This window comes from Colossoma macropomum, unplaced genomic scaffold, assembly GCF_904425465.1.
Source record: "Colossoma macropomum unplaced genomic scaffold, Colossoma_macropomum, whole genome shotgun sequence".
NCBI classification, from domain to species: Eukaryota; Metazoa; Chordata; class Actinopteri; order Characiformes; family Serrasalmidae; genus Colossoma; species Colossoma macropomum.
Window position 1 is genome coordinate 400,234 of NW_023494911.1, and position 27,943 is coordinate 428,176.

Sequence of the window (27,943 nt, forward strand, 5' to 3'; positions counted from 1 at the left end):
TAGAACTTTCCTTACTGGAGTCCCAGAGCTGGCTGGTCAGCTGCTGTGTTACATTTTAAAATAAATAAAATAAAAAAGAGAAATAAACATACATTTCTCATTATCTGCAGCTCACACAGATCCTCTGCTGTTACTGATAGAAATGAAAGATCAGTGAAAGTCTCGTTATCATTACGATCATCTTTCTGGATGGGAGGAAGAGCAACAGATGAGTTTATGAGGTCTGAATGGAGAACGGTTCTACTTTGAGAGTTTTCCAATGCTAATGATAGTGTTGTGATTTATTTCTCCTTCCTGTAATGCTTAAAAGATTGTAGACAAGATGTTCTCCTCAAAATAAGGACCTTAACTCCTCCTTCTGATCCATATTGTACCAGCAGCCAATCAAATTTACAGTGTGAGTGTGATGTTACTGGTATTTCCCCTCCCATCACCCCGTTTACTAAACACTGCTGCACTTTGTAACACGGTGTATGAGTCATTACATCATGTCCTAAAATGTGTTTCTGAGTACAGTGATCACTATTCAGTATATATGTTATGATGTCACACTTACAAATGCAACATTTAATAAAAAACTGCAGTATTTGCTGTTTTTAGCTGTGCTGTATGTTACACTGTACAAGATGCTGTGTTGAACAGCTGTATTTTCCTTCAGGATGAATAAAGTTTATCTTATCTTAAATAAACAATGTCTGCAGAGGAAACAGGTTTAGTAACGGACTTTTATTTACCCCAAACTATAACAGCATAAGATGCAGATAACACACCTCACATTATTTACCAACAATAGCAGATCTACTACTTTACCCAGTAAATACACACACACTTATTAACCCTTTAAATGATCAGATGAAGAATAACTGTCAGTTTACACTGTAGTTCATGTAGTTAATGAATAATAAGCTTTAGAATATAATAAGCCTGAGATTATAAGAGGATAATCACTGTTAAATAAAATATAGCAAATATAATTAGGTGAGGAAAAAGGGATGATAAGAGCAGAAACTTGGTCAAATAGGCCTCACAGACCATGAGCCACGATCACCACCATCATTTTTATCACACAACCTCACAGATGATCCATCATGGACAAAGAACCCAGCATAGAGAGGCTGAGTGAATGTGGAGTGGACTGTATGTAGGAGGGTCATTGTGTCAGAGACGCTGTAGAAGGACAGAGTTCCTGCACTGTGATCCACATAAACTCCTATTCTGGAGGATGGACGTCCTGTGAGAGCAGTGCTAATGTTGTGGAAGAACATGAGAGAAGAAGAAGAACACTGCAGCATCCAGGATTGATTGTTACATCCAAACAAACTATCATTACGCTGTCCTTTTCTCCTGATCTCTTTATATGAGACTGATATGTTCACAGTTCCGCTCCACTCAACCTCCCAGTAACAGCGTCCACTCAGACTCTCCACACTCAGCACCTGAGGCCAAATGTCAAATCTCTCTGGATGATCAGAGTAACTCTGGCCTTCATTACTCCTCTTCACCACTCTGTTCTTCTCAGACAGGATGAGTTGATGATGTGCTGTGTTAGGATCCAGAGTCAGCTGACAGAAGTCTAAATAAAATCACAATAAAATAAAGAGAATAATCAGTTCATGTTTGTGTTCACAAAAAGTTCTTATTAGAAGAAAAATGTTGTTTGTTGTTGTGTTTGTTTCCAACTTTAAACGTCTCTACAGTGAGAATTTCAGACGCTGCCTAAAGGCTCAACTTACACTGTAGAAAATCTTCTCTGCTCTTTGGTTCTGAGAGTGATAAAGGAGCTGCTGCAGCTGTGGAGACACAAGAACACACAGGACCACATCAATAGAATAGAATAGAATAGAATAGCTCTGACCAGGAAAAAAATACGTATTATGTTAAAGTGTAAATTTATATGTATTTTGGGGAAACTCTCTCACTCTAAGCTGTGTTAAAGTGAGTCTATTAGAAGAATCTAAAAAACAGTACATTAATCATGTACTAGAATAAAGTATTCTAGTATTTTCTGAAGAAAATGTAATTAAATTGTGCAGCTTAATTAATTCCCAGGTGGTTATTAGGGTTTTGTCAAAAGGTTAATCTGGTATTTAAGGTGGTTGCTTTGGTATTTCTGGTGGTTCCCAAGGTGTCACTAGGTGGTTGCTATGGATCCTAATGTGGTTGCTAAGATGGTACTAGATGGTTACTATGGTATTCCAGGTGGTTGCTGAAGTGTTGCTATGGTATTCTAGAAGGTTACTAAGGTGTTTTAAGATGGTTGCCATGGCATTTCAGGGGGTAAGCAGGGTGTTGTTTGGTAGTTCTGATGGAATCTCTGGTGGTTGTTGTATGTGAGGTGGTTGCTATGTGTTTGCTATGCAGTCTGTGGTTATGGCAAGGATGTTAATAAGTGGTTGCTATGGTATCCATGGTGATTGCTTATTTGTTGCTAGGTGGTTGTTTACGAAAGAGTGACTGTGTAAACAGAGAACATGTGTACAAGTTCTGACGTATGACGACCCTGAAAAGTGTCCCTTTACTGTTAAAATGAGAGAGGAACCTTGAAACACAGTGACTGATTAGAGAGCTCAATGCTTCCAGAATGGATTAGGAACAAACTAAATGAGGAACAAAGGTGTTTTAGATAATCTCTGCTGAGTTTTGGGGAAAATCTTCTGTTTCTCTTTAACTGTCTGTGTGAGAGTAAAGATTTCCATCCCTCCTCTTACCCTGTGGAGGGATTTTCCTGAACTCCTCTCTGCAGAACTCCTCTAGTCTCTCTTTCAGATCAGAGAGAGCGCTCCTCACTCCATCAAATGAGAGATGGTGATGGACTGAGATGCTGGAGGAGTCCTCAGATCCAGAAGAGACGCTCAGAGACTGGAAACTCTACACAGAGGAAAACAGAATGGAGAAAAAGAGGAATGAAGCAGTTCAGACCAAATCAGACTAAAGATGAGCGAGTGATCAGACAGAGCTCTGTTTATTACTGTCTTCATGAACTTTAGCTGAGAGGAGTTTGATGAAGTTGATGATGAACAGGTTCCTCTGTAGATCAGTGATTGTTACCTGGAGGAAATGGATGTGATCCTCTGTGAGTGAAAGCTGCTCCAGCTCAGTGTTTCTCCTCTTTAGATCAGCGATCTCCTGCTCCAGTTTCTCCAGGAGTTCTTCAGCTGCACTCAGTTCAGCCTCCTCCTGAGCTCTGATCAGCTCTGTTAGCTCAGAGCGCTTTTTCTCAATGGAGCAGATCAGTTCAGTCCAGATCCTCTCAGTGTCCTCCACTGCTGTCTGAGCACAGCGCTGTTAGAGCACATACAGAGAGCACATATAGAGCTCCATTTAAAGGAGGACTTCAGTAGAACATCTCATTACACACTTTCACTCCTCACAGTCAGTGTAGTCCATCAGTTCAGACGGGTTTAGTGTCTGAAGTTTGATTACTCAGGTCTGCACTGGAGCTGTGAGGCTAATGTAGCTAAGCTGTGGAGTAACAGTAGAAATATTCTATGACTCACTGTGATCTATAAAAATGGTACAGAGACACAGACGAAAGTGAGACTTCTGGACGGCTGCTACTGCTTTCAGCTATGCTAACACACTTTTACGTGCTAACTGGTAGAGTACAGTATCAGCTTGTTAGCTACATTAGCCTCGTAGCTCCAGTGCTGAACCTTCAGAGCCCAAACATGTCTTGTGTGCTGGACTCCATTTGGTGTAATGGGAGGAGAAAGTGTGTGAATTTAATCCCAGAGTGTCCAACACTGAGCTCCTCACTGTCTGACTGGAGGAGAACCTGACTGAGCTCTGAAATATCCAATCTCTGCTCAGTCCTCACCTTAAGAGTGTTCACAGCCTGTTCCAGCTCCTGCAGCTTCTTCTGTTTCTCCTGGATCATCTGCTGGACTTCTCTCTGCATCTCATCCAGCTTACTCTGTCAACAAACACACTGTATGACTGGGAATCATCACCTACAGACATTTGGATTACTGTGCGTTAAAGAAGGGTCATTCCACACCAGCTCACCTCGTCCCTGTCCACTCACCTCATGGAGTTTCATCAAGTTCATACACAAACTTCAGTTTACAGCACTTTTCTGGACTTTATAAAGGTTCATTTTTAAATCCAGTGTTTTTACCAGAGGGGAACTCAGCGCCAGTTTAAGGGAGTCTCTCCTGTTTCTCCTGTTATATCAAAAACATACCTATTAAATGCTACAGGGCACCCACGAGCAAGTGCTCAGTGAATGGGAGTGAAAGGTGCTAAACAGCTAAATATGTAAACTTGAACAAGTTTCTAATCCCTTGTCCAGGATCTTCTTTTAATTTTGGAAAGTAGATGAATGTATTTCACTAAAAATCAATGAACACCTACCAGTATTAGTCCAGATCCCCTATAGTAAACAGCTTTGGAATAGCAGGACACTAACATTACTGCTACTGAGTGCTGATTGGTTAACGGTACTGCTACTGAGCGCTGATTGGTTAGCATTACTGCTACTGAGCACTGATTGGTTAGCATTACTGCTACTGAGCACTGATTGCTTAACATTACTGCTACTGAGTGCTGATTGGTTAGCATTACTACTACTGAGTGCTGATTGGTTAGCATTACTGCTACTGAGCACTGATTGGTTAGCATTACTGCTTCTGAGCGCTGATTGGTTAGCATTGCTGCTACTGAGTGCTGATTGGTTAGCATTACTACTACTGAGTGTTAATTGGTTAATGTTACTGCTATTGAGCGCTTATTGGTTAACATTACTGCTATTGAGCGCTTATTGGTTAACATTACTGCTACTGAGTGCTGATTGGTTAGCATTACTTCTACTGAGCGCTGATTGGTTAGCATTACTGCTACCGAGTGCTGATTGGTTGGCCGTAGGTGTTTGCTGTAGGTGAGTCAGCGTGGAGTGACTCAGTAGTGAAGTTCACTGTTGTTCTACAGAGCTTTCACACCATCATGTGAGCACTATAAGGCTGAAGATGGTGTTGGCTGGTAAAACCCAGTGCAGAAATCACACTCCACATCTTCAGATCCAGCAGGAGGAGCAGCTCGGACTTCTGTCTTCTTCAGTTTCTCCAACATTTCAGCTATAAAGTAGCTTCTGCGTAGAACAGGCCTTGGAGAGAAGGTCTCTCTGCACTGGGGGCAGCTGTAGAGCCCCCTCTGATCCTCCTGATCCCAGCAGCCATTAATGCACACCATACAGAAACTGTGTCCACAGGGAACGGTCACTGGATCCTTCAGCAGATCCAGACAGACTGGACAGCTGAACTGGTCTTGATCTACTGAAATACTGGCCTCTGCCATTCTCCTGACCGTCTACACTGAGAGAGAGAGAGAGAGAGAGAGAGAGGGGGGAGAGAGAGGGAGACACTGCGATCAGTTTCGTTTTCTCTGAACTGAGTCACTTCCTGGTTGTTCTGTTGGTTTCAAGTGTCACAGTGAGGAGGAGGAGAAAGAGAGGAGGAGGAGACGACTGAACATACAACTGAACTACAGTCTCTAAATACTGACTGAACCTGAATAACAGGACCCTCCGTTCAGGACCCTCCGCAGGCTGCGTCTCCTGTTGGAGCTCTTAAAGTGATAGTTCTGCCACAAATCACTGCTGCTGTGTTCAGCTATGCTAATGTACTTTAGTCCATTTTTAAAAATACAGTGAATCATACAGAGTCAAAAACCACATCATCAAGACTATTAGAGACACAGAACACGATGATCTTCATATGCAGTTAGCACCATGCTAATCGGTGTACATAAGTCTACACTGCTTGTTAGCTACATAGAATTGCACAGTTGAGTTAAATAACGAATTATAATTCTATTATATTCAATAGAACTGAGTCTGTGTTGGGCTTTAGGTAATGAAAAGCTCACTGACTCATTATCATTAATTCAGGTCAGTTCCTCCAGCTGTGTTTACCTCCTCAAACACTCTGTGTGGTCAGTTTTCTCTCTGAGACTCACAGATGCCATCTGATCTCAGTGCTGATGGTATCAGGGTCTGTAGAGCTCCAGGACGAGGTGTTGGGGCTGAACTCAATGGTTTGATCCCTTAGATTAGACAGAGATGAAGATGAGGCTCTGCTGAGGTTCAGAGTGACTCTATTCTGGAACACAGAGCCAAGAAGACTTCAGAAAGAGAGAGTCTCGCTTATGTACACTTTACACTAGTTAGCAGGAAGCTAACGTTAGCTTTAGGGTGAAATGTGTGTAGATGGCTCTGTGCTGTAGGGGTCAATCACACTGAGGACTCTGGCTGATGAATAATTCATGATGCAAATATAAATACTCCTCATAATTAGCATCTCAGAAACAAAGATCTTGATTTTATTCATGTGTTCTATTAAAGCTAAATCTAGAGGTGTAATTAGTGCAGGTGGGTTCTGCATTATTACCTCATTATGGAGATTATTAGACATTAATGTGTCCCCATATGGAGGGACGAGTAAATGTCAGAGTGAGGGACTCTTTAGGAGCTGTGATCAGCATTTTGAGGGTCACACTGGACAAAGAAAATAAAGAACAAGTCGTTCATGGACTGTGAACCTCTGAAGAGTGAATCATTATGAGGGAAAGATCAGAGAGTTCATGAAATTCAGAGAAAAGAAATGAATTAATCATCCAGAGAAATGCAGGGTTATAACTCATACACAGTAAAAGGACCAAAGGAGATGATAAAGAACAGAGAGAACACTGGAGGATGGACGAACGAACCACCACATTAACATGGATTTCAAAACAGGAAAAGTTCAGCTGAACGATGCTAATGTTCAGATTAGCATGATGTGCTAACTGGAGACTCCATGTTTAAAATCTTTCTTGACCTCTTTTGGTCAGTTAAAGGTCATTAAAGCTGGTCTCTTTATTGTTCTGCACAGTGAATCATGAGAGTCCTTTAAGCTAACAGACTCAAACATTAGAATGACTAGCGCTAAATCCAGCGTTCTGACTCATCCAGGACTGACATGTTCAACTCCTACAGCCCTAAAGTTATCACAACAAGTGCACTCAGCCCATGATCAGCTGATATCTCTGACTGGAGATGGTTCAGATGATGGTGGATGATAACAGTCCCTCTGCAGACTCCATTAGACTGAGGAACCTTGTCAGACTGGGTTTCTCAGACTGGGATTAAGCCTTTTTCTAACATGTGAATCATTATTACATCACAGTACATCACTAAACTCTGGCCTGGAAGGTTGGAGCCAAAACACCTGCACCTGAAACGTACTGTAGCGTTCATTAAAAGAGACAGATCTTTTGCTCAGGTTGTGTTGCTTTATTCTCCACCTGTTGTTGGCCACAGCTATGCAGCGCATAAGCAGAGTTTTCTTTTCTTTATTGGCAGCTTGTTTGCTGCTCAGCTCACATCTGACTCTCAGCTCCTCCTGCTCACACATTCATTTCCCCCTGGGTGGAATTATCCCCTCCTTTCACAATAAGAGTCCCCAGCAGAATAATGTTTTGAATTAATGCCTAAGAACAAATAACTTAAACCCAACATGTTTGTTGAACATTCTACAATATCAGGAAGATTCAGAGATTTTCCTGCACTTTTGATAATTCACACTGCACACAGTAGATTATCATAACAGCATGAAAACAACAAAACAGTAATTTACAACCAGCAGCCTGTCACATCTTTACAAGGGATCCTCCCTGCCTGCAGAGGTCGCTGATGCCTCAGTTCCAGTCAGTTGACTACACACCTGAATGTTGCTTGTTATTCATTTTTCTATATATAGCCTGTGTGTTCTGATGTACTGTGCCAATTCTCAGGCTTGTCATTTTCAGTTATGCCTTTTGGATTTTGATCTATGTCTGTGTTTCTGTTTTTTTGTCTCTGGTTTGGTTGCCTTAAACTTCTGCTTGCTTACTTTGGTGATCTGGACCGTCTTTTGACCATGACCTTTGAATTTGTCCTGGTTGGAAATAAAGTTTACTGGCAAGTGGATCCAGCTCAACTCTCTTCTACAGCAGGACATTGCCAATGAGGTCCATTTCTGAGAAAAGCTCCTCATTTCTGGGAAAAGCTCTTCATCTCCACTTAAAGCTTTTACAGAGCAGAATAATTCACTTCAGATTAGCTTGTTTTTGTTTTCTTTCTTTTTTTAATAAAACTTTTCTGTTGTAAACTCTAAGTAGTGAGTCTAAAGCTCTGAAGGACGTCTTTATAATCTGAGCAGATTTACGGTGAGTATAAGACAGATAATCAGACACAATTTCTCTGAGGTTTAATACAGAAGAGAAGATAGAACACTGCACTAACACTAATATGCACATACACAACAATAATGAGCTCAGATTTACAGAGCAATTATGTGTGTCTGAGTGACATAAACACATGCAATGTGTTTGTTGTGACATTTAGGACATTTTAGCACCTGCTTTAATAAGTGTGTGAAACGTTGCTATTAACTTCCTTCTAGAACTAGAACTACTCATTACTAGAGTCCCAATGTAGAACCTGTCTGCCCATTTTCGGTCCTGACCGTTGATTAGTGTAGAGATTCCTCATTAGAATGATCAGATGTGGGGGCTCCTGAGTGGCGCAACTGTCTAAGCGTTGGCCCTGTCATCAGGAGATCGCGAGTTCGATCCCTGGTGATGCTACAGCCATCCGTAGCCGGGAGTCCAAGAGAGCACAATTGGCCTCGCTCTCTCTGGGTGGGTAGGATGGCCCATCACTCAACGCGATGCTAGTCAGCGCAGGCAGTAACAGGCTAGCAGGCTAATCAGTAACAGATCTGGCGGTTGGCGCTTTCCTCCGAGCGTGTTCGGCTGTCCAGTGACGTTGCGTGAGCGGCAGTTCGTAAAGAAGCGGTAGTTGGTTTCACAGGTCTCGGAGGAAGCCTGTGCTAGCCTTCACCCTCCTAGCGTTGATAGCATCGTGTGATTGGGGGAGTCCTAACTAGCGGGTGGAATTGGAAATGACAAAATTGGGGAGATAATTGGGTAAAAATCACAAAAAAAAAAAAGAATGATGAGATGCTCTTGTATTCCCATTTTCCATAGGATGTTCCATATTTTTACGTGGTCAGCACAGTTGAAGACTTTGCTACAGTCATGAAATACATGTTGATGTCCTTGTTGAACTCCTTGGCTTTTTCAATGATACAGTGTAGATCCATAATGATACCTCTGCCTCTCCTGAATTCAGCTTGCATCTTTGACAGTTCTCATTTATTGTAATGATCTTAAGCATAATTTTACTGGCGTGTGATGTGGGGAGGAACTTGTGCGCACTCTTTCTTGTCTCCTTTCTTTGGTATTGGGATCTCCTCAAAATGAGCTGCTGCATCACTGCTGCTCCTCTGAGATCAGAATCAGGTACTGTTGCTATAGACATCAAACTTTCAGCTCAGACTGCCTGGTAGCATTTGTAGCACTTATGACTAAAAAAAGTTCAGCAGCACAAACTAAAGTTTTATAAGCACACAGAGGAAAAGATCTGACATATTTTATTACTGTAAAATAAACTGGATCTAAAAAGATTCTGGAAAGCATGTTTAAATTAATCATTAAGGAGCTCTTTCAGTTGAAGCTCCATTAGCCTAAACTTAATACTAAACATTATAAACTCTTTATTGTACCGACAGCCAATCACATTTACAGTGTGAGTGTGAGGTCACTGATATTTCCCCTCTCATTACCCAGTTTAATAAACACTGCTGCACATTACCACACTGTATATGTGTCATTATGTCATGTTGTGAAATGTATTTCTGAGTGCAGTGATCACTATTCAGTATATATGTTATAATGTCACACTTACAAGTGCAATATTTAATAATCAACTGAACGATAATCAGCTGAACGATGCTAATGTCCAGAGTAGCATGATGTGCTAACTGGAGACTCCATGTTTAAACCATGTTAAAATCTTTCTTGACCTCTTTTGGTCAGTTAAAGGTCATTAAAGCTGGTCTCTTTATTGCTCTGCACGGTGAATCATGAGAGTCCTGCTCTCTGGTTTAACATAACAGACTCAAACATTAGCATGACCAGCGCTGAAATCCAGCATCAGCTTCTGACTCGTCCAGGACTGACATGTTCAACTCCTACAGCTCTAAAGTTGTCACTGCTGCTTTACTACATTATTTAAATACAGATATTTCTATAAACACTTCTGGAAACAGTCCATCATAAAGTGTCCTGGGCGTCATTCTCCACAGGAAGCTGGCACAGTGCTTTAAGGTCAGCCTGGATAACTCTATTAATTATAAATTAATAAATACACTCTCATTAATAATCTCACAGCCTAAACACTCCTGACACCACGTTCATCCTCTTCACCTCACTGTCGTCTCCCTGACTGACACTTCAAAATCAGATGTTTGGATTAAATATAAAACAGAAACTTCTTGTCTACAGTTTTCCTTTAAGAGGGTGAAACAGTTTTACATGCTGGAGAGCAGAAACTCAGGAGTGCAGGAGAATGAAATATTTAAATCTTCTCAGTGGTCTCTCTTAAAGTGGTTTAAGGTGGTCTTACAGTTTTCTTACAGTACAGTTTCTATTTTGTCCTGCTGAAGTGACAGCTGCTGTCTTAATAATGTAATACAGAAGCTTTTACTGGAGGAGACTGGCTCAATTATTAATTGAGAGTGATGATAAATCACTAATTGTCCGTTTGGTTATTGGTGTTGTGACTCCAGGTGATGGATGCACCTCCTGCAACCTCAGACCACCAATCAGACCACCAAACAGCTGAATAGGTCAGCCCTTCAATACACACTTTAACAGTTGAACACCTTGAAATATACCTGAAAAGCTGAGCCCCTCAAAACACACCTGAACAGGTGATCCCCTCAAAATACACCTGGACTTCTACTGTCAGCAGTTCCTGATTGAGGCTGTTTAACCCCCAACCCTCTCCTTCAAACCTTTAGTAAACTCTCTCTCCAGGCTCCGACTTTATTCTCTGATTGTAGCTTTAAAGCTTCTTGTAGTTTGTTGAACTGAAGCTGAAGGTAAGCCCTTGATGGGCTGCAGCCCACCTTGATTGGATTAGTACGTCTATCCAGTACAGCAGAAGGATCAGGACAGGCTCCACCTCCGCTAGCAATAAGAATGAAGGAGCGTCACTCTTCTAATCCTAATTTTAATGATAATACAGCTCATTAAACTCAACAGGAGCTCCAGTGAGTCTCAGAAACGCTCCTGTCTTAGCCGCTGACTCCGCCCTTTAACCCCGTCATTTACAGCTCCTGTTTATGTTTATGTTTATTTCATGATTCATGATGAACAAACACATTTAATCCCCTGAACAACAGCAGAGAAACACAGAAACTATGAATCCTCATCAGATCAGTCTGGAGAATTATGATCAAATTCACTACAAACTCCAAGCAGCTCTAAATAGAGCTTTCGTTCCTTAGACTGCGGGACGCTCCATTCTGGCTGCGAGGTATCAAAAGTTAGCAGAAACAGAGCTGAGACTATCTGGGGCTCAAAGACCACACCCAGGGGTCAGGGGTGAAATTTGGAGTGATCTGAGACACTTTTCTAAGAAGGTCCTCATGGCACCTGTGGGCTACTTAGAGGACATAAGCAGCCTCGTAGAGCAGGAGTGGCTCACCCTGGGGTGCCCATGACCCTTTTTGGCCCAAACAGTGTAGGGGGAGGGTCCGATATCACAGCAGTGGCCTGAACTGCAGTTGTAATATAGGTAGAGCTTAGGTGGAAGTGGGTAGAGCTTAACCTCAAAGAGGTGGAGCGAAGTGCATCAAGTTAGCATCCCATATTATAAAGGCAGTACAAGCCAACTTTGCGATACAGCCAGAAAATGACCGGAACGTTAGGACACTATATTTTTTATTGTTTCCCTACTGATTGTGGAGGGTTTAAACACCACACAGGAAGCAGTAAAGCTGTCCTTTTGGTGGAGGGCTGTTCTAGCAGTCCTCCAAAGAATTTTCATATTGACACCATTAGAGCTAGGAGGACTGTTCCAACAGGAGATCAAACTTGGAGAGGGGCAGTTTCCCCTGAGGCCAACGAGCGACCTCTGGCGTCCCCTTAAGGTCTTCAAAATATTATGAAATTTTAAAAAATGGGATTTCCTATTCATTTTTTCCAAACTTTAAAGGACTGTAATCCACAAACCCCAGCTTTCACACTCTGTAGAAAACCACTTTACAAATGATAGATTTTCTGTTCTATCTGTATTTTTGGGAACGTTTACATTGTGTCCATTGACAGTCATTCATTTTCATTAATTTTATGGACATTTCCTTCTATGGCTTGTTGGATCTATAGAGGCCACATATGGAGGACACCTGAGAAAGTATACAAGGAGACTAAAAGATTAAGGTAATTGTTCTGGTGCTGGTTCATGAGGAGATCTCCATCACAGATCTTAACCTTGTCCTGGTTCAAAATAACTGGTTTAATTCTGTTAATTAAATGTCACTTTAAGTCAAAATCACAATATGAGACACCAGACAGGGATCAAGGCTTAATCAGACACTTTCTGCTCTGAGAAAAGAAGTTAATCTTTAGAAGTTGCAGTTATTGTGATAATAAAAACATCTATCTATTCAGAATCAACACAATTTTGATCTTGATTTGAAACCCCTCCCCTTTGAATACAAGACATAAGAGCAACATCCAGACATTAATGGAGACCTTCTGGTGTGAGAAATCTTAAAGCTCATCAGTCTGTGAATAATGAGCTTACTGTGTTTAAAGTGCATCATTTGTGTGGTGTTCCTCAGGGACAGAGTCTAAGCCTCTTTAGGTTCTGTCTATGGAGATGGAGTAATGACCAGGATCTCATCACCTTTCTGTTACCTTGATTAGCACCACTCAGTAGATGAAACAGATACTTAAAAAACACAATAATCAAGCACTGTTTTCACTAAACTACACAGAAAAAATCACTCCATTCACAGCCTGTTCTACACACCTCCATCATGCTGAGCTTTTCAGTCCAGCCCACACTCACAGAGACAAGCCTGAACTGAAATCCACCCAGTTACTGCTAAACATATAGATTAAAAACACTAAGAAGTTGAACATGAAAGATGTAGATGGCTAATTAATTATGTTAAGAGGCTAAAAAGGTTTAGAAGCATTCTGAGAGTGATATCAGTTTCCTCTGAGATGTAGAGTGTTTATGTATGAACAGGCCTGCTAGCTCTGCTAATGCTAATGCTGTGATTGAGGGCTCCCAGACGGAGGTTCTACCCTGTTTATACTGAGATATATTGATCATTGTATCTCATATATAGTCATGTATGCTAATCATATATAGTCATGTATGCTACAATCTCAGCCGTCTCAGCCTCATGAAATTCTGATCTAGAATCAGCCTTGGAGGCTAACCCTTCCCTAGAAAGTGTGCAGTGATTTGATCCAGGACCAGAAATCTTTCTCTTATATGGTGTGTATTTATGATTAAACCTGCTATAAATGTCCTCTGGGTAAACAAGCTGAGGTTCTGTGCAGAGTTGTTTTCATCAGCATCCCTCATCTGCAGTCAAGCACACAAAGAGAACACTGATGGTCTGTATTCACTCCTAAACCAGACTCAGAGTTGAATAATACAGCCTAATTACTGAACCTACAGCACACAGATCACTACACACAGTGAGGGTCACTGTAAGAGGTAGAAAACACTAAGATACAGTGGATGACAAGCAGAGCACATTATGTAGATGATCTGAGACCCTCGTCCCCCGAGTCTTTTAAAGTCTGTTTGGGTCAGCGATGTTCTAAACTGCAGCACAGGTACAAAAATACTGCATCCAGTGAGGAGAGATCCAGGACATATTGAAGATGGGAAACTGAGCTCATCCAGGAATTCATAAACTCACACACTAATGAAGATAAACAGAGAAATAGAACATAAAGATATGCATAAAGGTAGATGAAAGAGTGCTGAATAATCCAGGAAGACAGATTATAAATAATGCATTTAAACACATTTCAAACAAACTGGTCTCACAGAATGAAGCACAGAATATCTGCAGTTACTCAGGAAGCAGAGCTCCATCCAGACACTGTAGCAGCCAGTGATTAGCCGTTTGCTAAACCATCAGGGTTTAAAGGAAAAGTTCAAAATTCTAATCTACAGTTTCACACAATGAGACCCAAATGGAGTCGATCAGCTTCTTTAGCTTTAGCACTGGACCTATGAGGCTAACGTAGCTAACAAGTAATGGAAGCTTATACCCCACCAATTAGCATGGAGCTAACTGAGTGTCTGAATCATCGCACAGCGTTTGGAGATGTTCAGTATCCGTAACAGACTTTACATTGTTTGTGACGCTGTGTTATCAATAAACATGGACTAAAGTACAGATTAAATTCAGACTTCAGGCTGTTTTACCTCTGCTAACGTAATTTAGACCATGTTTACAGATAACAGAGTATCAGACAGTCTCTTTAACCATACATTCTCTCTCTCTCTCTCTCTCTCCTCTCTCTCTCTCTCTCTCTCTCACTCTGGGTCATTAGAGGACAGTCTAAAGCATAAGGTCACTCTCAGCTTTCCACACTGTCCTTTTTGATTCCTCACTCGAGGGTGAGAAGCTGTTTGTTTTCTACACTCGGGCATCTGTCTGATACTACAGCCCACCAGTCTGATCATACAGCCCACCAGTCTGATCATACAGCCCACCTGTCCTGTAAAGTGTTACCTGAATACTGTGTTCATTAATTTCTCTCCTTCTCTCCCTTCCTGTCTCACAAGTGTCAATCATGGGGGTCCAAGCACCATAAACCCAGTTTGGTCTTATGGGGCCCTGATGTTTATAAACATCAACCTGTTGAGTTTAAACCTCTTACAAAGACTTCAGGATACAAACTTCATGTTGCCTCAGCGTTCAGCACCTACAATGATTAGAGTCCTAATTAAAAATCTTCTCTTCTACTTACGAACCTGGATCTGGTCTCGACTTCAATCTGCACTTTCCACACAATTTCTCTTTCATCTGACCCTCTTCACAGGGACAATTCACAGCACAGTGAGATGGAGAAACTTCAGAGAGGAGAGATCAGCTGTGGAGAGAGGAATCATCTGGAGAAAAGAACAGATAATCAAGAAGTCTTCATTGTAGGCCTGACAGAAGAAAGAAAAAGTCTTCAGAAAATCCAAGAGAGACAGAGTTTAATTTACACTACTGTACATGTTTATTCCTCTGTTTCAGACGAAGGTGATCGCTGAGCTGGATGTCAGACGTTCTCCTGTCCTCTCTCTCTCTGAATAACTCACTGCTTTGATGGGTTGGAAACTTCTGCTGATCAGGAGGTGCTGATACTCACAGCCATGAAGAGGCCTTCATCTGTTTTCTTCCTTCATCTTCTCCCCTCCTTTGTCTTTAGATCGTCTCATTGCAGTCAATCAAAAACATGTATCAGTGTACAGAGCTTGATCAGATGTTAAAGAGACAGCAGGTGAAAATTTACTGACAGCTGATTTAAAAAGGTGAATCTGACACGTCAGTCAAAAGTACAGATATGTGCTCAATGTTGTTTGAAATGTAGATGCAGTATCTGTACCAGCAACACCCAGATTTCAGAGCCATCTTGCAATTTCACAGTTTATACCAGAATTGATCCAATACTAATCAGTTTTAGCTGCTAGGATCGTAGCACTGTACACTAAAATCCACTGAGTTCCCCACCAGCTCCTGTATCTCCTCAGAGATGCCTCCACCTCAACTATCAGCTCAAATCAGAGGAGTAGAAGAAGAGTGCACGAGCATCCACAGCTAAACACTGTTTATCTTCACTCTGAGCTGTAGGGAGATCTCAGAGAGGGAGATGGAAAAAGAGACGCTGACAGGAAATGAAACGACAGAGATGCAGATAAAATCAGGAAATAAGACTCTGTCATATAAACACGATGAACAAAGCAGATAATAAAGAGAGCCACTAGACAATTAACACAAAAACAATGAACTGGTCATTCAACACTCAAAAACATGAAAAAGGGCTTTTAATGACCAATAAATAATTCATGATGAAAATATCAGTGTCTCACTTCCAGGGTCTCACGATCATTATTGATTTTATTAATGTGTTTCTTTAAAGCTAAATCTTGAGGTGTAATTAGTGCAGCTGGTTTCTGCATTATTACCTCATTATGGAGATTATTAGATATTAATGTGTCCTTATATGGAGGAACGAGTAAAGGGAGAGGCTCTTTATGAACTGTGATTGGCATTTTGAGAGTCAAACTGAAGAACCAAAGAAACACCCACAACAGAGTTCAAAGCCTGCGAGTCTCTCGTCAGTGCATCGTTATGAAGGAAAGATCAGACAGATCTTCATCACAACAAAGAAACAAAAATACATAAACAACTTAATCAGACAGAACAATACAGAAATTTTGTAAATTGAATATAGTTAAGTGAAACACTAGGAACATTTTAAAACCAAAAAACTAGGAAATAATAGAGGACACTGATACTATCACCAAAAGATCAGACCCCAGTAGCATCACCTCTGAGATCTGACCCTAATACCATCATCACTGAGATCAGACCCTAATGGCATCAACGCTGAGATTAGACCCATATAGCATCATTGAAATGCTACCTTAATACCATCATCACTGAGATCAGACCTTAATAACATCATTACTAAGATCAAACCTTAACAGCATCACCACTGAGATCACACCCCAATAGCATCACTGCTGAGATGAGACCTTACTGTCATCACTGAGATCAGACCCCAGTAGCATCACCACTGAGATCAGACTTCCTAATAGCATCACCACTGAAATCAGACCCCAATAGCATCACCGCTGAGATGAGACCTCAATACCATCATCACTGATAGCCCCACCCATTCAGCCCCACCCATTCATCTTACAGCAGTTTACTTCCACCCATTCAGCCTACAGAAGTTAAGCCCCACCCATTCATCTTATAGCAGTTTAGCCCCACCCATTCAGCCTACAGCTGCCCCCAGTGCAGAGAGACCTTCTCTCCGAGGCCTGTTCTACGCAGAAACTACTTTATAGCTGAAATTTTGGAGAACCTGAAGAAGACAGAAGTCTGAGCTGCTCCTCCTGCTGCATCTGGAGATGTGGAGTGTGATTTCTGCACTGGGAGGAAACTCAAAGCTGTAAAATCCTGTCTGACGTGTCTGGCCTCCTTTTGTGAAGATCATCTTAAACCTCACTATGAAATTCCTGCTTGGAAAAAGCACAAGCTGGTCAAAGCGTCCACACGACTACAAGAGAAGATCTGCTCTCAGCATGAGGAAGTGATGAAGATCTACTGTCGCACTGACTGAAGCTGCATCTGCTATTTGTGTACAATGGATGAACACAAAGGCCACGATACAGTCTCAGCTGCAGCAGAGAGACCCCAGAAACAGGTGAGAACTACAGACCTTCTGGATCTAAATGAAGCTAAACTGCATCAGCTGAAGGATTTAAACTGTCTCAGTTCTTGAGTTTAATGGGGTTTGTGTGTAAAGAATGTGTGTAAAGTGTTGTGGATGAGGAAGTGTTGAATAAACTCTTTCTTCCTCAGCAATAGTAATAAAGTCAGAGCAGTCTGTGAATGTTTTACCAGCCAACACCATCTTCAGCCTTATAGTGCTCACATGATGGGTGTGAAAGCTCTGTAGAACAACAGTGAACTTCACTACTGGGTCATTCCACACTGACTCACCTACAGCAGGTCCACTCACGGCCTGGATTTACATGGAAATGTTCAAGAAGAAACGTCAGTTTAGTTCAGTCAATTTGAGACATTATAGCAAAGGTCTAGCAACACTTTACCAATCAATGGACCTTTATAAAGTCCAGAAAAGTGCTGTAAAGTGAAGTTTGTGTATGAACTTGATGAAACTCCATGAGGTGAGTGGACAGGGATGAGGTGAGCTGGTGTGGAATGACCCTTCTTTACCTCACGTTAATCCAAATGTCTGTAGGTGATGATTCCCAATCATACAGTGTGTTTGTTGACAGAGTAAGCTGGAGGAGATGCAGAGAGAAGTCCAGCAGAGGATCCAGGAGAAACAGAAGAAGCTGCAGGAGCTGGAACAGGCTGTGAATACTCTTAAGGTGAGGACTGAGCAGAGATTGGATATTTCAGAGCTCAGTCAGGTTCTCCTCCAGTCAGACAGTGAGGAGCTCAGTGTTGGACACTCTGGGATTAAATTCACACACTTTCTCCTCCCATTACACCAAATGGAGTCCAGCACACAAGACATGTTTGGGCTCTGAAGGTTCAGCACTGGAGCTACGAGGCTAATGTAGCTAACAAGCTGATACTGTACTCTACCAGTTAGCACGTAAAAGTGTGTTAGCATAGCTGAAAGCAGTAGCAGCCGTCCAGAAGTCTTACTTTCGTCTGTGTTTCTGTACCATTTTTATAGATCACAGTGAGTCATAGAATATTTCTACTGTTACTCCACAGCTGAGTGACTGAGTAATCAAACTTCAGACACTAAACCCATCTGAACTGATGGACTACACTGACTGTGAGGAGTGAAAGTGTGTAATGAGATGTTCTACTGAAGTCCTCCTTTAAATGGAGCTCTATATGTGCTCTAACAGCGCTGTGCTCAGACAGCAGTGGAGGACACTGAGAGGATCTGGACTGAACTGATCTGCTCCATTGAGAAAAAGCGCTCTGAGCTAACAGAGCTGATCAGAGCTCAGGAGGAGGCTGAACTGAGTGCAGCTGAAGAACTCCTGGAGAAACTGGAGCAGGAGATCGCTGATCTAAAGAGGAGAAACACTGAGCTGGAGCAGCTTTCACTCACAGAGGATCACATCCATTTCCTCCAGGTAACAATCACTGATCTACAGAGGAACCTGTTCATCATCAACTTCATCAAACTCCTCTCAGCTAAAGTTCATGAAGACAGTAATAAACAGAGCTCTGTCTGATCACTCGCTCATCTTTAGTCTGATTTGGTCTGAGCTGCTTCATTCCTCTTTTTCTCCATTCTGTTTTTCCTCTGTGTAGAGTTTCCAGTCTCTGAGCGTCTCTTCTGGATCTGAGGACTCCTCCAGCATCTCTGTCCATCACCATCTCTCATTTGATGGAGTGAGGAGCGCTCTCTCTGATCTGAAGGAGAGACTAGAGGAGTTCTGCAGAGAGGAGTTCAGGAAAATCCCTCCACAGGGTAAGAGGAGCTTCCTGCTGGCTCTTCTATTCTATTCTATTCTATTCTATTCTATTGATGTGGTCCTGTGTGTTCTTGTGTCTCCACAGCTGCAGCAGCTCCTTTATCACTCTCAGAACCAAAGAGCAGAGAAGATTTTCTACAGTGTAAGTTGAGCCTTTAGGCAGCGTCTGAAATTCTCACTGTAGAGACGTTTAAAGCTGGAAACAAACACAACAACAAACAACCTTTTTCTTCAGCTAAGAACTTTCTGTGAACACAAACATAACCTGATTATTTTCTTTATTTTATTGTGATTTTATTTAGATTTCTGTCAGCTGACTCTGGATCCTAACACAATGTATCGTCCCCTCCTCCAATCTCAGAAGAACAGAGTGGTGCAGTGGAGTAATGAAGTCCAGAGTTACTCTGATCATCTAGAGAGATTTGACAGGTCTCAGGTGTTGAGTGTGGAGGGTCTGAGTGGACGCTGTAACTGGGAGGTTGAGTGGAGTGGAAGGGTGGACATATCTCTGTCCTTCTACAGCGTCTCTGACACAATGACCCTCCTACATACAGTCCACACCACATTCACTCAGCCTCTCTACGCTGGGTTCTATGTCTACAGTGGATCATCTGTGAGGTTGTTTGATAAAAATGATGGAGGTGATCGTGGCTGATGGTCTGTGAATCCTGTTTGACTAAGTTTCCCATCATCTCTTTTCCCTCACCTAATTATATTTAATCAGAGCCTATTAATAGTGATTATCCTCTTATAATCTCAGGTTTATTTCACTCAAAAGCTTATTATTCAGTAACTACATGAACGACAGTGTAAACTGACTGAGTTATTCTTAGGTTATAGAAGTGTGTAATAAAGGTTTGGAACTGCTGGTCACCTACAATCCACACATGGATGATGGACTTTTTCACACTTTTCTAATGAACAAGAAACTAGTGAAACTACTGACCTGGATTAGGTGTCTATTCAACCTTCAGCAGTTTAGCCGCGCCCACTCCTGTTATTAGTGATAAGAAGATAAGAAGTGTTGTTAATGCTTTTTGAATAAGGCATCAGGACAGCCAATCAGAACAGAGCTTATTTACATAATTTTATGTAATGTTTTAAGTCATTACACTCAGTCAGCAAAGCGGCTCCTCAGTGTGAACGTGACTCCCACAAAGCTGTGCTCACGTTTGTCTTTGTGAATATTGTCATTTTTCATATATGTTGTATTTTTCTTCTCTGAAATGTGGTGGTGGTTGTCTTTTATTTGGGAGATTATAATCATACATTTATTATCCTCATAATAATGTTTAGTCAGAAATGAGCTGCAGAAAATCTCTAGCTTAGACAATCTGCTTTGTCAAGATGTAAGTTTCTGATTGAAATGAGGAAACTAAGCCTCGCTGAGGGTCGCTGGCCAATGGTGCCATCACACGTCTTTAATTAGAGAGCCGATGTGTGCTGGACACATTTTCCCCCCACTGACCAATGGATGATTCTTATTGTTTTATTAGATTTGATCTGAAACTGTTTCTGTTTAATTCATGGTAGAAATACTTAATGCTGTTTGCTTAGTTCAGAGTTTCTTTGCAGTGCAGTGTTATCCTACTTCTGCTGCATCTGCAGTGAGTTTAGCTGATGAATGCCTTCATGTAATGACTGAGTGCTGATGGTAGAGTTCATAAACTCGTTCTCTTAAGCAGAGAACAGCTAACTGGGAAATCCTACAGTGTTTTCACTTAATGTAGTAAAATGGAATAAAATAGAGGAAAAGAAGAAACCAGACCAGCGAATGCAGAACAGATATTTGATACAGATATTATATTTAATGCTTTTGTGTTCATGGAAAATTGAGATTGGCCCTTTTTCTGTATAAAGTCATTGGAGATTCACTGGTTTAAAGAAAGAGGTGTCGTGTGCTACATGGTAAAAGAATGTCTAATAAACACCTGCAGAGAACTCCTGTCATCCTGCCTCATCATTTCTCTCCTGGATTTTTCCTGGGATCCATTACAGTTTGCATTCTGCCCCAACCACTCAACAGATGATCCCCTTACACACCTACTTCACACAGCTCTGCACACTAAAGCCATGTCTGTGTCAGTGGATCTCCAACTACCTGACAGGCAGATAACAAGCATTATAGGTGCTCAGACCCACCCAGGGTTCAGGGTTGTGTCCTGAGCACCTTGATGTACTCGCTGTACACCCATGACTTTGTGGCCCCTTCCAGCTCTACCACCATTGTCAATTTTACTGATGACACTACTATGGGTGGGTCTGATCTCTGAGAATGATGAAAGGGCCTACCTGGAGGACACTGAGCACCTGGAGAACTGGTGCAAGGAGAACCCAAACCTCCTGAATGTGAATAAGACAAAGGAGCTGATAATGGGCTTCGGCAAGAAACGTCAGAGGAGCTACAACCCCCTGAGGAGCAATGGAGCCCCAGTGGAGCAAGTGCACAGCTTCTGGTACCTTGGTGTCCACATCATGCAGGACTTATCATGATCTGGTCACAACTACAGCCTGGTGAAGAAGGGCCGTCAGCGTCTTTACCACCTTAGTCAATTGAAATACTTCAAACTGCCCTCCATGGGGCTAAAGAACATTTACATCTGCATCATCAAGAGCATCAGGTAAAAATCAGTGATGATATGAGGTTGTAAATGCTAGATCATCATATTCAACACAATTACCTCCATATATTACACTTTTAATAAAAGTACAGTGTAACACACAGCTTACTTTTATTCAGGAATGTACATGAGTAAACAGGAGTGATAAATAGTTCTTGTATGGCCATTAGATTCTTATTATGTACAGGAAAAATGCAGAGTGCAGAGTAACAGGGATTATGATAAAGTACAGTGCATTAGAGATTCTACTGTAAAATCATCATCAGTCATTAGTACAGAGTGCCAGAATGATGTCTGTTCAGTTTGATTATTAAGAGGAACTTCCAGTGGTCAACTGTTCTTATCATCAATGACCAGAAACATCTTCCTGATGGAAGCTTTAGGAACATCACTGTTTCTGAATTATAAACCCCTAAGATGTATCTACAAAGGGTTTAGTGTTCAATGATCAGTGTAGAAATGCTCTAAATGATGCTTAGCTTTCTTTACAGATTAGCCACAGGCTAGTGAATGGTGCTAATCAGTGGAGAACATTTTAGACTTGAGACACAAGAAGAGGTTAATAAAAAAACAAACGTGAAAGCAAAGGTCAAACAAAAGACCAGCATCCTCAGAGTAAACACTCAACAGAAAAAGACTTCTTTATTTTTCCTTTCTCTTTTAGTGTTCTTTTTTTAAATCTTACACTTTAATTTTAAACTCAATAGAGACAGAGAATAAAACAAAACTTGAAAGGGAGAACAATACCAGATATTAGCTTGGTCAAGACCATTTGCTTGTGGCAGTGTGAACTCAAGACTGAGCACAGAGCAGAGTGTGAGCTCTCCTTAAATAGGGTAGTGAACAGCTGACAACAATCAGCCTGATTGAGTTCTTTTTCTCCCTCTGGTGGCTAGGGGTGGCCTAGCAGGAGGCTGAGAGGTTACAGATGTGGTGTTGGTGTGTTAGTGTGTGTTGTGCTGGTGCAATGTTTTCCAAACTTTCTTAATCCTTTATAATTACACATTTTTATAACTGTCACATGAAAACAGTTTTGAATGGCTGTTTTGTTCTTTTCTCAAAAATCAGCCTCAGCTAAGAGTACAGTATTAACACTTCTTATCACTTCAGCTGGAGTGCGCAAGGCTAAACTGCCAAAGGCTGAATGGTCACCTAATCCAGGTCAGTAGTTTCACTTGTTTCTTTTTCATAGGAAAAGTGTGAAAAAGTCCATCATCCATGTGTGGTTTGTAGGTGACCAGCAGGTCCAAACCTTTATTACACACTTCTATAAACCTAAGAATAACTCAGGCAGTTTATACTGTAGATTATGTAGTTACTGATCATCTATCATCATTTGTTATCACACAACCTCACAGTTGATCCAACCCAGAATCCAGCGTAGAGAGGCTGAGTGAATGTGGAGTGGACTGTATGTAGGAGGGTCATTGTGTCAGAGACACTGTAGAAGGACAGACTTCCTAAACTATGATCCACATAAACTCCTATTCTGGAGGATGGACGTCCTGGGAGCTCGGTCTCAATGCTGTTGTGCTGTTGAAAGTGAGAGACAAAGAACACCACAGACTCCAGGACTGAGCATTGAGTCCAAACACACATTCATTACCTTCTCTTTTTCTCCTGATCTCTTTATATGAGACTGATATGTACGCAGTTCCACTCCACTCAACCTCCCAGTAACAGCGTCCAGTCAGACTCTCCACACTCAACACCTGAGACCAAACGTCAAATCTCTCTGGATGATCAGAGTAACTCTGGACTTCATTACTCAACTTCACCACTCTGCTTTTCTCAGACAGAATGAGGTAATGATACGCTGTGTTAGGATCCAGAGTCAGCTGACAGAAATCTAAATTAAATCACAATAAAATAAAGAATATAATCATTTTATATTTGTGTTCACAGAATGTTCTTATTTTACAAACCCCATTCTGAAAAAATTGGTACATTTTGTAAAGTGCAATAAAAACAAGAATCTGTGATTTGTTAATTCTCTTGAGCCTTCATTTAATTGAAAACTTAATGTTTTGGGTGAACCACTCGATTGTATTTTGTAAATATATTTTATTAACAAATTTTAAATTTGTTTTTAAATTTCAATGCCTATTGGTACAGGAGCAAGAGTGAAAAGTTTGTAAAATGTTCAATCCACAATAAGCAGGTGAATAGGTAACAGCTGAGTGTATGAAATGAGCATCAAAAAAAAAGACTCACCACTTTGTGCCAAACTTTGTGAGTGAAGAGTCAAACATTTAAAAAAGAACATTTCTCAATGTAAGATTTAAAAAAAAAACTTACATTTTTTACCACCTACCATACATAATATTGTGAAAAGACAGACGTTTAGGTCAAGGCCAGAAACCACAGTTGAATGTGCGAGCCCTCAGATTGCATAAGAAACCGTCATGCTACTATGTTAAATATAGCTACATGGGATCACGAGGATTCGTAAAAGCGTTGTCACTTAAGACAGTCCACCGCTGCATCAAGAAATGCAAGCTGAAGCTCTATTATGCAAGGAGAAAGCCATACATCAACTCTATGCAGAAACACCGCTGAGTTCTCTGGGCCCAAGCTCATCTCAGATGGTCTGAGCTGTGGTCAAATGAGTCCACATTTCTTGAGCAAAATGGACGTGGAGTTCTCAGTGTTGAAAAGGACCATCCAGATTTTTATCAGCCAAAGGAGCAACTGCCAAAATCAGTCATTGTATGGGGGTGCATCAGTGCCCAAAGCATGGGTGACCTGCATATATGTGAAGGTACCATTGACGTGTAAACGTACATTAGGATTTTAGAGAGACATATGCTGCCATCAAAATGACATCTTTTCCTGGGACGTCCATGGTTATTTCACCAAAACAAAGCCAGGCCTCATTCTGCACATGCTACAACAGAGAGACTTCATAGAGACAGAGTGTGTGAGCTTGACAGGCCTTCCTGCAGTCCAGATCTGACTCCTATTGAATTTGTATGGTGCATCGTGAAGAGGAGAATCAGACAAAGAGCACCACTGACTGCTGAACAGCTGAAGTCTTATATTGAGCAAGAATGGGCAAAAATTCTACTTACAAAACTGCAACAATTAGTATCTCCAGTTCCCAAACAGTAAGGTGAAATGTTGATGTAACAACATGGTAAATATGTCTCTGTCCTACATTTTTTGAGTGTGCTGCAGATATTAAATTCTAAATTTGTTTATATTTACAAAATACAAAACAGTTAGTCAGTGAAATCACTGAACATTTTTTTATTTGTACTTTTGTCATTTAAATAAAGGTTCAAGTGAATTAACAAATTGTAGTGTCTTGTTTTTATTTCACTGAATTTTTGAACAATCCCAACTTTTCTAGAAATGGGGTTTATCATAAAAAAACTTATTTGTTGTTGTGTTTGTTTCCAACTTGAAACGTCTCTACAGTGAGAATTTCAGACGCTGCCTAAAGGCTCAACTTACACTGTAGAAAATCTTCTCTGCTCTTTGGTTCTGAGAGTGATAAAGGAGCTGCTGCAGCTGTGGAGACACAAGAACACACAGGACCACATCAATAGAATAGAATAGAATAGAATAGAATAGAATAGAAGAGCCAGCAGGAAGCTCCTCTTACCCTGTGGAGGGATTTTCCTGAACTCCTCTCTGCAGAACTCCTCTAGTCTCTCCTTCAGATCAGAGCGAGAGTTCCTCACTCCATCAAATTAGAGATGGTGATGGACAGAGATGCTGGAGGAGTCCTCAGATCCAGAAGAGACGCTCAGAGACTGGAAACTCTACACAGAGAAAAACAGAATGGAGAAAAAGAGAAATGAAGCAGCTCAGACTAGTCTTGTAGAGCTCGAATCAGGTCTCAGTCTTGAGACCATAAACTAGCCAGCTGTCTCATCTTGGTCTCGATCTCATGTGGACTTGGTCTCGTCTCGGTCTCAGGGTTAAGGACTTGGATATTATTGTTGAGATCAGCTTAGTATGATGCCTCCATCTGAGGTAACTGGAAACTGAATTGAATACCAACAAACCCAGAAAAAACTGTATAAATCAGTGCTTTCTCTGAATCAGGGGTTCACAAACTTTTGAAATTCATGACCCACACAAACGACCACAAAAGCTTCCACTGAAATAATCAATGTTTCTGACTCACTGAATGAGAATTGAGCTGATTTGGTAGCTACCAAGGGCTGGATGTCTGGATGAAGACCAAGCAAAACAGACTAGAATCACCATGAAAAAGATACTTTAGATACAATCTCTGGAAAACACACAGGGCGAAGATTAGCTAGTTTGGTTTACCGGATCCATATAACCTGTACACCTCCAGAGTTAAAAATGCATGAGGTTTTACAAAAGTGAATAAAGTTTACTGCCAAAACTGTCACAGCTCTTAAATGATAACCCATACATATTTAAAGCTGAAGGTGGCTTCTCATTGGAACGTTCTGTTTCACCTACCTTAAATGGTGCTGCAGTTACACTTAGGTGTATGATGGTGAATGCCATGCCAACATCAGTTTACCTCAAAAAATGTGTCAATAAATGTCTCAATAAACGCATTAATATACCTCCGTAAGTGTATTAATATACCTGAGTAAATGCCTTACACTTTATTTTGGTAAAGAGCAGCTGACGAGCATCACAGCAGAGCTATATTCAGCAACTGTACCTGCTGGACTGTTGAACTCATCTCACTGGCTGATCTAGCGCTACACATTTGATTACTCAGGTCTGCACTGTAGCTATGAAGCTAATGTAGCTAAGCAGTGGAGTAAAAGTAGAAATATTCTGCTTCCTTCAAAAGACTCAATCAATCAGTACTTGAGACTATTAAAAAGTATCCGCTCTCAAAAATAAACTCGCAGGAGCCTTAAATCCTGTACAGCTAAGATTCAGACTTCATCTTCTCTTCATTTAGCACCAATGCTACATTTCCACAATGTCTTCTGCTACAAATCCAGGAAAATGCTGAAGGAATTAATGTTGTATAATGCACGTAGTGAACAGCTATACTAGGCTAAGTCAAACATAGCTTGTGTTCCCTCATTTAAAGAATACAGCTAAACTAAAATATTGTCTAGATAAACTTTATCTCATCACTTATGAGGGGCAGAAAACAAGATTTTTGCCTTTTACTGCTGAACCTCAATCAGGACCCATGACTGTATGACTCACTGTGATCTATAAAAATGGTACAGAAACACAGACGAAAGTGAGACTCCTGGACGGCTGCTACTGCTTTCAGCTATGCTAACACACTTTTACGTGCTAACTGGTAGAGTACAGTATCAGCTTGTTAGCTACATTAGCCTCATAGATCCAGTGCTGAGCCTTCAGAGCCCAAACGTGTCTTGTGTGCTGGACTCCATTTGGTGTAATGGGAGGAGAAAGTGTGTGAATTTAATCCCAGAGTGTCCAACACTGAGCTCCTCACTGTCTGACTGGAGGAGAACCTGACTGAGCTCTGAAATATCCAATCTCTGCTCAGTCCTCACCTTAAGGGTGTTCACAGCCTGTTCCAGCTCCTGCAGCTTCTTCTGTTTCTCCTGGATCCTCTGCTGGACTTCTCTCTGCATCTCCTCCAGCTCCCTCTGTCAACAAACACACTGTATGACTGGGAATCATCACTGACTAATACAACGCAAAGCCGTAAAACTCACTGCACTATGAGGCTGAAGATGGTGTTGGCTGGTAAAACATTCACATACAGGCTGATCCAACTGGTTTTACTAGAAGAGTCAGAAAGAATTTTTTAACACACCTCACCCCCAGCACTTTCACCACATTCTTTACACACAAACCCCATTAAACTCAAGAATTGAGACAGTTTAAATCCTTCAGCAGTTTAGCTTCATTTAGATCCAGAAGGTCTGTAGTTCTCACCTGTTTCTGGGTTCTCTCTGCTGCAGCTGAGACTGTATCGTGGCCTTTGTGGTCATCCATTGTACACAAATAGCAGATGCAGCTTCGGTCAGTGCGACAGTAGATCTCCATCAGTTTGTCGTGTTGAGAGCAGATCTTCTCTTGTAGTCGTGTGGACGCTTTGACCAGCTTGTGCTTTTTCAGACCAAGAACTTTATAGTGAGGTTTAAGATGACCTTCACAAAAGGAGACCAGACATGTCAGACAGGATTTTACAGCTTTGAGTTTCCTCCCAGTGCAGAAATCACACTCCACATCTCCAGATCCAGCAGGAGGAGCAGCTCGGACTTCTGTCTTCAGTTTCTCCAACATTTCAGCTATA

The 27,943-nt window shown here is 41.3% G+C and overlaps 1 protein-coding gene across 1 annotated transcript; it reads right to left on the reverse strand.

Moving 5' to 3' along the window:
• Nucleotides 1–707: 707 nt before the first annotated feature.
• On the reverse strand, nucleotides 708–27,933 carry LOC118800577 (tripartite motif-containing protein 16-like). The gene is made up of 6 exons (XM_036560849.1): nucleotides 27,583–27,933; nucleotides 3,818–3,913; nucleotides 3,049–3,282; nucleotides 2,709–2,868; nucleotides 1,734–1,790; nucleotides 708–1,573 (listed from the first exon to the last, which is right to left on the reverse strand). Exons 1-6 carry the CDS (start codon nucleotides 27,931–27,933, stop codon nucleotides 1,014–1,016), a joined length of 1,458 nt encoding a protein of 485 aa, XP_036416742.1. The 3' UTR covers nucleotides 708–1,013.
• Between the last annotated feature and the right edge of the window lie 10 nt (nucleotides 27,934–27,943).

What these genes read in the sequence shown, in the direction of transcription:
- LOC118800577 (XM_036560849.1), bottom strand. Translation starts at nt 27,933, where the DNA reads ATGTTGGAGAAACTGAAGACAGAAGTCCGAGCTGCTCCTCCTGCTGGA. An exon ending in AGGCTGTGAACACTCTTAAG is followed by an intron (nt 3,283 to 3,817) that starts GTGAGGACTGAG and finishes GTGCTCTAACAG; the next exon opens with CGCTGTGCTCAGACAGCAGT. An exon ending in CAGGAAAATCCCTCCACAGG is followed by an intron (nt 1,791 to 2,708) that starts GTAAGAGGAGGG and finishes GTGTCTCCACAG; the next exon opens with CTGCAGCAGCTCCTTTATCA.